This window comes from Sarcophilus harrisii, chromosome 5 (assembly GCF_902635505.1).
Source record: "Sarcophilus harrisii chromosome 5, mSarHar1.11, whole genome shotgun sequence".
NCBI lineage: Eukaryota > Metazoa > Chordata > Mammalia > Dasyuromorphia > Dasyuridae > Sarcophilus > Sarcophilus harrisii.
Window position 1 is genome coordinate 87,536,949 of NC_045430.1, and position 11,218 is coordinate 87,548,166.

Genomic DNA, 11,218 nt, shown 5'->3' on the forward strand with positions numbered 1-11,218 from the left:
GGGAATCTGAGGCTCGTGGAACTCTTTGAGTTCTGGGGTCTGAGCTAAACTGGCCTAGAGTGGAAAGTAAGCTAAAGATTTAAAAAAATAATAATAAAATAAATAAAGGATCAAGGATTAAAACCCTGGGGTCCCTTCACTGGAGCCTTCTGCCATGTTGACGGCAAACCATCAACAACTGTTCTTGGAGTCTGACCATCCAACTAGCCCTACGTCCATCTAGTTGTATTATCATCTAATACAGACTTTTTCATGTTTTTCAAAAAAAAAAAAAGTATAACATTTTATTAAATTATTTGCTAAAATTGAGGTAAACTATATCCATAGTATTCCCCCGATTTACTAGTTTAGTAATCTTGTTTAAAAAAAATATATGAGATGAGTCTGCCATGACTTTTTTTTTTTATTCTGGGTCTCCCTGTGTTACCTTAAATTGGAAGTACAGCATTTATTCATGGATCCAATCCCACTGTTGTTCAATAATGAAGATTTAGCCTACTTTCCAATCTAGGCCAGTTGAGCCAGAGCAGGTTAGCTCAGACCTTAGAACTTTCCCCAGCTTCAGACTCCCCAGTAGCAGAAAGTTTAAGCAAATGCTAACATACTTATTGTGACTTGTTCTTAATAAAATCATGTTGGTTCTTTGTCACTATCACTTCCCTTTCTATATATTAGTCAACCTCTTTTAATATTCTTTCTAAAATCTCCTGAAGAATTAACATCAAGCCCACTGGCCTGTAGTTTACAGACTATTCTCTTCCCTTTATGAAATATTAGAACAAAGTTTGCCCTTATGCAAAGTTGTGAGACCTTTGTTGTCCATGATCTTCCATATATTGTTGACAATGGCTCCCGATTCATCTGCCCATTGTTTTCCTCCCTTGTTGTCTTGATCTTCCATATACTGTTGATAGTGGCTCCTAATCCATCTCCCCATTGTTTTGGGACCTGAGATTGTATTTCATCTAAGTCAGTTGATTTTAATTCATTAAAGGCTCTTAAAAGGCATTAAAGTGCTCTCTTGGGTATCATATCCCTGTTTGACATTTTTATTCTGCCATTTCCAGTGAAAAGGTTCTACTTTGCTGAAAAATCTGAAACAAAACAAATATTGAGCTGTTCTGCCTTCTCCCAATCCTCAGCTATTGTCATCCCAACTACCCTCCCCGCAAAAAAAAAAAAAAAAAAAAAAAAAAGAATTGAGCAGCTCTGTTTTCCTTCTGGTGTCAGTTATCACCTCACCTCCCATCCCTCCTTTGATCCTCCTTTTTCTCCCCAGATAACTTTAAAAGTTATTTTTATCATCCTCAGCTTTCCTCAACAGCCTTAGCTCACTCTAATACTTTTTACAGGACTTATTTTACTTAATTTTTTTTACTTACATTTACACTCTTTTTTTGTTGTCTATTTGTTGTCTATTTCCTGGCCTTGATTCCATTTTCTGTACATTTCTTTTCAAAGTCTCAGTCAATTGGTGAGTTTCCTGTGCATCCACATTGCTCTCTAGAGAAGTTTCATTTCTGTTCCTCATTGGAATGATTTCCCCTTATGTCTTTAAGACTTCCTTCCTGAGCATCTCTCAGGCCTCCTGGGCTGACTTTTGAAATATTTTAGTCTATGACATCATCCTTGTTTTTCCTCTGACCCCAAAAAAGGCTGATTTCCCAAATTCCCCTCTCAATCTATCATCATTTCTAAGGTAGAGTGGTCACTTCCCCCCCCCAAGTTTCCCAACCTTCCCACTCTTAACTATTTATTATTTCCTCCCTGTCAGTAACACTCATATCCAAATTAGGATTTCCTTTTGATAGATTCCCCATCTTTTGAAGGATGAAATTATTGCCAAAGCCAATCAAGAAAGTAATAGATAAAAACTTAGGTGGATTTCATGTTTTATTCTGTTCCATAGTTAAGCATATAACAGAAGTACAAGCAAAGTGCATTGTATGGGAATGGGGGTAAGGGAGTCTCTCAGGGTGGGAGAGGAGAATCAAGGAAGGTTTCCTGCAGGAAGTAATGGTTGACTTTAAAACGTAAATTCAGAAAGTGAAGGGAGAATATTCCAGGAAAAGACACAATGGGAAGGCTGGTAAGAAAAGTCGAAAGAAGGCAGATATTGTTGAGGATCCTAGAAGGAATCAACAAAAGTAGTTAAGTGAATTGTGCTCAATAAGATGTTTGAACAAGGTTTCTCTAGAACAAAGAGCCAGGGTTAAACAGACCTGAAAATTGGGTTACCTCTATAAGAGAAGGAAAATGGAATCTAACCTGAGGTTATCTCCCTCCAGCTGGATCCCCAGGAGCCTCAACACCGGCCGCAGAAGTGGGAAGCATTAAGTCGGGGATCCACCCCTGTGCCCCGAATTCTGGTAAGTTTGGAATTCTGGGAACCCTGAGACTTGGGAGCTTTGGGGGGTGACTGAGGAAGTAGACTTGGGACTTGAGAACTGCTAGAGAACATGGAGCCAGGGATTAGATTAAGAGTTAAATGTTAAGACTCCTAAGTTCTGGACACCTTCATCTTCTAAACCTTCCTCAGAAATGTCCCGACGTAGAATGTTTCGAGCTGCGCTGTGAGCTAGACCAGTTACACAGGCAGGAAAGCCGAAGTTTACAGTTGAACTTCCGAGTATGGTCAAAGACCTTCCAGCAGGTAAGAGCCGGATGCTTGACCTTTTTCTCCCTCCCTCTCTGTCCTTGCTTCTTCCTCTCCCCTTTCCCTTTCCTCTCTGTCCCTGACCCTCCTTTCCTTCCCCCCTTCTCCTTCCTCTCTATCCCTGTTTTTCTGACCCTCCTCCCCTCCTCCCTTCCCCTTCCTCTCTATCCCTGTCTCACCTTCTCCTCCCTCATCCTTTCCCCCCCACCCCGTGTCCCTCTCTGTCCCTGACCCCCCTTCCCTCCCCCCTTCTCCTTCCTCTTCCCTTCCCCCTGCCTTTCTTCCTGTGGTTTCCCAGGTCCAGCTCCCAGTCAGGAACTTTCCCAATTACAGACCAGTGCCTTCTCACAACTTCCACTGCCAGAGATTTGTCTGGGGCCCAGAGATGTCAAAGGGTCTTAAACCCAGGTCTCCTAAGGCCCGCTCTCCCTGCACCACCAGCTGCTTATGGGTGTCATTACTTTAAAAAGTTTGATTGATGTCCTGGCACAATGGCTAGAGAAACAGCCTGAGGGGCAGGAAGAACCGGGTTCGAGTCCTGTTTCTGATACAGGTTCATTAGCCACTGTGGTCCGGATCATTTACACAGACTGGTCCCTGATACGATGAATTACAGACAAGTTGCCAGGATAAGGGAATATTTGGCATTTCTTAACCTGATGCAATAAAGGGTCCAAGGCAAATTCCCGGAGTTGCTCCTGGTGCCACAGGGTTTTCCCACTGTAACCTCCCTGCCCTGAACTTTCTGTTGTAGTCCCCCAGGTAGTCACCGAGGCAAGGTTGGGACCCCATCTCTCTGTAAAAGGAAATATAGTCCGAGATTCCAACTCCTGACCTTTCCCCTTCAACTAGCCCCACCTCCCTAAGCTCCAGCATTACATCTCCTATCCCCAACCCCCATCTCTCCCTTCTTCTACTTCCCAGACCCAATCTGTATCTCCCCCTTCTCCTGCCTATTGTCCGAGCTATAAGCCCATGCTGCCACCTGGTGGGTACGATCGGCACGGCAGCCCCTCTTTCCTAATCTCTTCAACCACAAAGAGCTAGGAGGGGACTTGGAAACACAGACATTCAGAGCAAGGAGAGGGGGAGGGGAAGACCCTACCCCAGTTGGACAAAAAGACACAGGCACGAGAGGAACAGAGGCAGACGTGCTTTGGGAGACAATTCAATACAAATCAATTTTTACTGAACACCTACTGTACGTAGGGGACACTGAGCTAGGTCCTGGAGGGAGCCTTGAATATGTAAAGCATCTGGGAGTCTGTCGGTGTGGGTGCTTCTTGACCCCCTTCCCCCGCGCCTGCAGCAGCCCTCAGTAGATGGCCCTTTTTTTGCCCAAAATGTCATCACCCGGTGGCCAACCAGGTCCCTCCTGTGGAAGCTTTTCAGGTTTCCAGCTTGCTCCGCACTGGCAGGAGCCCTCGTTTACCTCCATGCCGTAACAAGGTGCCGGGGAAGGCTCGAGGTGCTCTGGGGTGATGGAGGGGTCGCATGCAGCTTCAGTAAGGTGGGATCTTGCACTCCTGCTGAGGTTAAAATCCAATAGAAGACACAGCTGGATGTGAGAGCATCCTCCCTGAAATCAGGAGGCGGGATTCCAGTCTGGCCGGTGGTCCTGGGCAAGTCACTTAACTCTGATTGCCCCAAAGGAAAAATCTCTAACAGAGAGATGCAATACAGAGAGGCAGTTGTAGTACAATCTACAAATCAAAATGCCTGAGACCCAGTGAGGTGAAGTTCTGAAGGAAGCCAGAGATGAGGGAGGACTTGCTGAGGGTATTAAACAAGACTATGGATAGTAAGCTCTGGAGCTGGATTTTGAAGGATAGATTGATTGACAGAGACCCAAGGATATTGTGAAGAAGAGACAGAAGGCTGGAAAGACAAATAGTTATTCAATTTCCTCATTCACAAAATAATCATCTTGTGATTTGATGATGCTAAGAGATTCACAAAACTACAGGAAAAAAAAAAAAAAAACAATGAAAAAACAAGAGATCTCTCTTCCTGGTTCCTGGCAGACTGAACTTAGCGGGAAGGGGAAGAGCAGTAGCCCTGACTTTCTCTTTTTATGCTGCAGTGGGAACATCAGCCAGCCACTCTGCAATGCCAGGCAGTATATGAGGCTCTGAAGATGCCCTATCGGATCCCACCTCGACAGTTGCCTCGCAAGGAGCTTCAGGTAAGTCAGGGATCCAGTGCTTGGGTCAGGAAGTGAGAGAAAACCATGGCATCCAGGAGCTGGGTGGGCTTGCATCCCAGGCCTAGGGCCCAGCTGTGGGCTTGCAGGGCCAGATTTAACATAAGGGTAATCCTGCCTCCCTCTGAGACCTTCTTCTCCCCTCCAGGCGGTAACTGCAGTGCAGTGGACCAAGGCGGAAGGCAACCAGGGGGTCCCACTCTGGATCATCATCCTCGCTGTGCTCCTCGGCCTCCTGCTCCTCGGCCTCCTGATCTACGTCCTCTATAAGGTCAGTGGCAAGCTCACACAAAGTCCCTGTGTCTCTCGGGCAGAACCCCCAGCCCCTTGCAGTAGTCTGACGGTGCCCATGGTGATCACTCCCCCCAACACCCCTGCTCTCATCCTCTGTGGTGGGTTTCAGCTTCAGCCACAATGTCTGGAAGAAACCAGTCAGAAGGACACTGGCTTTGAAGTAGAATCTTGGATTCAAATCCTGACTCAGTGACTTGCTACCTTAATGTCTTGGGGCCTCAGTTCCTCCTCTGGAAAATGAGGGTGCTAGACTAGATAAATGCCGCTGAGGTCCCTTTTGGACTTAAATTTAAGTCCTAGGATTGCAATGGACAGTGAAACCATCCGGCAGTGGGTTAGCTCCCATGCTGTGTTTTATCCTGGAATAAGTACTGCTTCCACAGAGTGTGAGGGTGGTGGTGACTGACCCTGTGCTGGGGACTGGGGGGAGGGCCCTCGAAGCTGAGGGTAGGGGACAGGGACTTTGTACAATACCCACAAAACAAGGATCAGGAGGATATGCTAGAGTCTCGTCACTTTTGTTATGGTGCCTCCCCCTGTCCCTCTGCCCATGAGATATTTCTGCCAGCTTACAGGAAACCAAAGTGATCATTAATCGTGCCATCTAATACAGGCAAGAGGAAGGGGACCCATGCCGAGGAGAGATCCTGAGGGATTTAATTCATTGCTTTTAGTCCCTCAATCTAAGATCTCTCCCCAAAATCCAGCTATCCCCCCCCCCAGCCTCAAATAGCTCATTGATGTGTTTCCTGTGATTCTATACATTACCAATGTCATCTCATCTTCATGACCTTCATTATAGGTTCCCAACTTTCCCTCCCCCATACCCTCCATCCCACCCAGGCTGATGGGGCCCTCCCTAATTTCCATAGGCAGTCAATTGGGGGAATAGGGAGAGAAGCTAAGGGTCCATTGCAAAGAGGACTGGGAGGGAGATGACTGGACCCTCACTTCTTTCTCCTCCTATGTCCCCAGCTCGGATTCTTCAAACGTTCCCTCCCATACGGCACCGCCATGGAGAAGGCTCAGCTCAAGCCCCCCGCCACCTCGGATGCCTAAGATCTCCCTGCCCCGGACTCCTTATCCCAAAAGCCCTGTCCTTCCTCAGCTGACTGGGGTGGAGGAAGGGAGCAGGTGCTTCCTAAAGGTGCTTAGCAAGGAGGGGGGATTTGATCTTCCCTCATCCCAGCTCAGAGACATACTTGAAGAGTCAGAGCTGGGAGTGGGAGAGCAGGGGACCCTCTCCCCAATGCACTGTGAAGGACCCAGATTATGGGGACAGACATAGGACCCTGCAACCCTAGACCCTTGGAGACTTGGGACAGAAAGTTCTTTGGAAATGGCTCCAGAACCAGAGCTGGGAAATCCAGTGCCAGATTCCTGGGGGCCAGCTGTAATTCTCCAGCTTCAAGTCCCCTAACGGGGGAGTCCTGTCCTTAGCCTTGTAACTGACCCAAGGGCCAGAGAATCTTCTGGACTGTGAACCTGGAACTCTGCGGAGGGTGGATGCTCTGGACCCTCTGAAGCCAGCCCCAGCTCTGGGTAAAGAAGAAACGTAGACCTAGGCGGGTGAGCCCAGGGGCTGATATAGAACCGGGAAGTTCCATTCTGTGGACTTGGCACCCGGCTCGAAATGGAGCCAGAATTCAGATGAAGACAGATCTCCAAAATGATCTGGCACTGACTTAGAACCCGGGGCTTTCTAGGACTACTTGAGGATTCCAATCAGGCTAGGACTCCAGGTTAGACTGATGTAGCAGCTCACCTGGAGACAAGTCCAGGACCTGACTCAGGAGAAGTTGGAATCCCAGGAAGCCCAGGGCCTTGATGGGAACTACAGTGGAGGCAGCTGCCAATCGGAAACTCCACTTTGGCCTCATCCCAGGGCCTCGGAGCAAGAGGGCCTGCCTGCCCGAGCCGGGCAAGAGTGTTCTTACAGCTGTATTGATGCTGCCTCCTCCCCTGCCCTGCCCCTCTTCTTGGCCCTGGGGATGTCCTGGGACTTATTTAAACTCTGTTGCAAGTGCAATAAACTTGGCTAGGGGCCACCACTGACCACAGGCCCAACTGTTGTCCTCCACCGCTTTGCTCCTCCCAACACCCCCCCCCAACTTCCATCCTATCAGGGGTCCTGGTCTCACTGTATCTCTACATGTTTTGCCTTCTCCCTGGGAATGGGATTTAGTGTCCAAGAGCTGATGGGCCGAGATGGGTCAAGAGAGAAAGTGACATGAGGAGAAATGGAGAACCTTCTGGACTGAAAGCTCCAGAAAGCCCAGGTGGGGAGGGGGTCTGTGCTGAGATTGATCAAGAAAAGCCATTATCATTCCCAAATGTCAGAAGGATATCTGTTGGTAGTAACAAGATGCTAAAAGTCCAGGGAAATATCAGGAGAATTTGAGCCAGGGAAGAGAAGGCTGAGGAGGTAACTGGACTTTTCAGTCCTCTAAAGCACCAAACTGTTAAAAGAAGGGAGATACTCTCTTTTCTCTTTCTCTCCTTTGGACTTGAAGCAGGGAAAGAGGAAATGATTTTAAGATGAAGCCGAGATTAAACTTGAGAAAAGCTTTTCTGCGATGTGTAGAAGACTAGAATGTGAAGGCAGCTGTCCAGAGCTGTTCAGGCAATTGGAGGGCACTAGGAGACCGTCCTTCATAGTCTGAGGTTGCAGTGGCAGGATCTAGCCACAGGGGAGCAGCTTAGTCCCAAAATTATGGGATGATGACACGAGGGAGACAGAACCACCAGGTTGTTGTGATCTGTGACCCAGCTCCCGGCTGCAGCCCATCAGCATTTGTTCCCAAACATGCCTCTGGGCAAAACATGCTCTTTTCCTGCACCTTTCCCACACTTTCCAACACTTCCCAGGTTCAGGAGTTCCTTCTCAAGAGGCCTGGGATGAAGAAGAATTGTTATCTGGGGGATGTGGGAAGGAAAGATAGCAACAAGAAATGGCAGGTTACCTTTATTCGGTCCACCTTGTTCCCTGTTCTCTTGGGGAATCTTCCAAAGTATGTAAGGAAGGCTAGTTATATGGTGAACTCTAGGCTCCGGAAACAGGAGGCCGAGTTCAAATTCAGCCTCAGACACTTAACACTTACTTTCTACCTGGGTGATCCTAGACAATTGCCTCACCAAGAATTAAAAAACACAACAAATAAAGAATGTAAGGGCAGGGGAAGAGGAGAGACTCCCTTCCTGAAGAGTAAGGAAGGAATGTTCACACTAAAATGTGGGTCCCTTACCCCCTCTCCCAGTCTCCCAGATCCTATGGGTGTTTGCCTAGCACATGTCTCTGGATCCAAGCTGTCTTGTGTATGAGACTTAAGTGACTGGAGAGAGGCAGACATGAAAGTGTTGGTGGGTGCCTGTATACATCTGTGGGTGGCCTGTGTTAATCAGTGGGACACATTTTATTTATGAGGGACATTGTGTATCATGAAGAACAGAGGACACACAGCGTGTCATAACTGATTTGGAGCTCAGATCTAGGAGGGATCTCACAGAGTGCCTAGTCCCGTTTCCTCATTTTACAGATTAGGAAACTGAGGTAATGTGATTTGCCCAAGGTCACACAAGTAGGAAATAGGAAAGCCAAGATTGAAACCCACATCCTGTGGTTCTAAATCCTGCATCAAGTAATCAGAAATAGAGTGCAGAGTTTAATCCAGTTCCAGGTACAATTATTCCATCCCTAAATGGAGGGTCCCTCCTTATCTGAGATTTAGATCTTACCTTCCAAGATTCCCAAACACTTAGAGAATGAGTGGGGCTTCCCATCCAGATACCTGAATAAATCAAGAGAAGAGAGGAAGATAGGAGCTGGAGTTGGGGATGCTTAAGTCCCCACACTCTATGCCAGAGATCAGAGGAACAACAGAGACCAGAAAGCTGAGTAGTCAAATGTTGGAAGGGTGCTGCAGAGGTAGAGCCAGCTGGCCGGCAGGAAGCTGATCTGGGGGTCTCGGGTTTCCCAACATCAATTAGAGCAGCCAAGCAGGCTCATTAGCAGCCTGGGGCGCAGAACTCATCAATAATAGATCCACCCCCCCTACCCTGGCCACTCACCAAAGTCACCCCCTCCCACTTTCACCCTTTCCTCCCCTTGGCAATCATTTCTCCCTAGAGTAAGATGCTCTTCCACTCCAACAAGAGCTCTTTTCCATTGTCTCCCTATCTTAGGGATTCTGATGCAGCATGAGGTGAGCATGGGTTATGAAGATCAAAGATCTGTCTCTGCTTCTCTCTCTTCCTTCCTCCCCTTTCCATCTTAATCTCCGTCTTCCAGTCTGTCTGTCTCAGTCTCTCCTAAATTCATCTCTCTCTCTACCCAGCAAAGCACCCCAGAATCCTGTGCCTCAGTTTCCCTTATAGAATAGCAATAGTTCATATTTCAGTAACACCTCAATGTTTAAAAAATTACTTCCCTCTCAGTACCCATATTATTATTCCCATTTTACAGATTAAGAAGCTGAGATTCAAGGGTTGTGACACAACCAAGATTTAAATGCTCTCTTGGTCTTCTTACTCAGAGGCTAGTGCCCTTTCCATTATACCACTCTGCCTTTGGAAGGCTTCTCTGGAAGGAGGAATAAAGAGCGATTCTGGGCTAATAGTTCCCTTTTCTTCGACCCATGAAAGATAAGAAACTAAAACTTATTTCCTCCTGGAGGTTGGAGCAGGAGCAGAAATTAGGAATAGGTGAAGACTGGGGTTAAAATAACCTTGTCAGGCTCACAGGATAAGGAATTCAGATTTTCCAAGGTCTCTCTGGTCCCTAATCTCCAGCATCTAAGAGTCTAAATTCCAAACCTCTTTCATCCTCCTTGAAGCAGGACAGAACCCAGATGTGCAGGACTCCAGTTTCTCAGCACTGTTCCTTGTCCTTGAAATGGAGCCCTTCCATCAGGGAGGAGAAATAGATCTCTTCCCTCCCACATTAGATCAATGAGAGGGGACATGGTGGAGGAGATCAAAGTGTCCCAAAGAAGGGAACATGAGCATCTGATCTCTCATCGATTAACTCTCTGGGCCCTTTCCAGATCTAATTCGGTCATTACTACAGCATTGAGATTCCATGCAAGCCCTTCACTCCTTAAGAACTCAGCCATCTTGGCCTCCAGCTCTTTCCCCCCACCCCCCTAATCTGTTCCCATTTCTATCACCCTCCCCCAGACTCATTCTGCCCCTTCCCAGTTCTCAGTTCTGCCCAACCCAGTCAAACTTTCTCCTGGTTTTCTGATTCAGGTCATCCAGAGAATAGTCTCAACATTCTGGGACTTTAGGGACTAGATGGTCTCTCTTTGTATCTTCTTTACTAAGGGCAGGTAAAAACAAGTCCCAGACATTAGTAGCTTCACCCATCTTCTCCACTGCCTCCCTGAATCTCTGCTCATATTGCAGGGCTTTCCCCTCCCAACCCCACCAAACATGCTCATCTGTTCTATCCCTCTGCCTCCTCCCTTCCTCCAGAACTCGGGTGTACAGGGCCCAGCTTCAGATCCTTTCTGGGCCCCAACCTCCACTGAGAGCCAGATATCTTGCTTAAGTCCTGTCTGGTCTGGGACCAGTCTATCAGAGCCCAAGTACTCTGTCCTCCAGTCCTTTGGGTGTCCTGTTTACCCCAATATACTGTAGTATCACATACATAACACGCACACGCACACTCCTCAGCATCTTCTTTAGGCTCATCATTTCACGCAGGACAAAATCACCCTATTCCCAGCCCCTTGTTCCTCTCAGGACCCAGGAATCCCATTCCCCAATCCCTTCATTCAGCTCAAGGCCCGAGTGTGTCTCATCCCCAAAATCCAGGCATTCTTTTCCTCAAAACCAGATCTCCCCTCAGGCCTCAGGTGCTCTACCCCACAACTATCCCATCAGCCTCCCTTCCTTTAGGACTCAATGCTCCAGCCCATTTTCCTCTTCAGGACCCAGGTCTTGCTCTCCGCCTCATTCATCCCGGCCCCTGCCCATGGCCTAGCCTGTGGCCCCCCATCCCCAGGGCCCAGGTGCCCTGCCCCCCAGGCCTGGGCCTCCCTCCAGGACCCAGATAGCTTCTTCCT

General features: G+C 47.8%; 1 protein-coding gene across 1 annotated transcript in view; it reads left to right on the forward strand.

The window, feature by feature from the left end:
• The window catches only part of ITGA5 (integrin subunit alpha 5), a 32,790-nt gene extending 25,576 nt beyond the window's left edge, over window positions 1–7,214 (forward strand). The window contains exons 26-30 of the mRNA XM_003772334.4: window positions 2,289–2,369; window positions 2,540–2,653; window positions 4,740–4,841; window positions 5,008–5,130; window positions 6,129–7,214. Of these exons, the coding sequence (XP_003772382.2) occupies window positions 2,289–2,369; window positions 2,540–2,653; window positions 4,740–4,841; window positions 5,008–5,130; window positions 6,129–6,212 (504 nt within the window). The 3' untranslated portion in view covers window positions 6,213–7,214. The remainder of the gene's footprint in view (window positions 1–2,288; window positions 2,370–2,539; window positions 2,654–4,739; window positions 4,842–5,007; window positions 5,131–6,128) is intronic.
• Window positions 7,215–11,218: the final 4,004 nt, after the last annotated feature.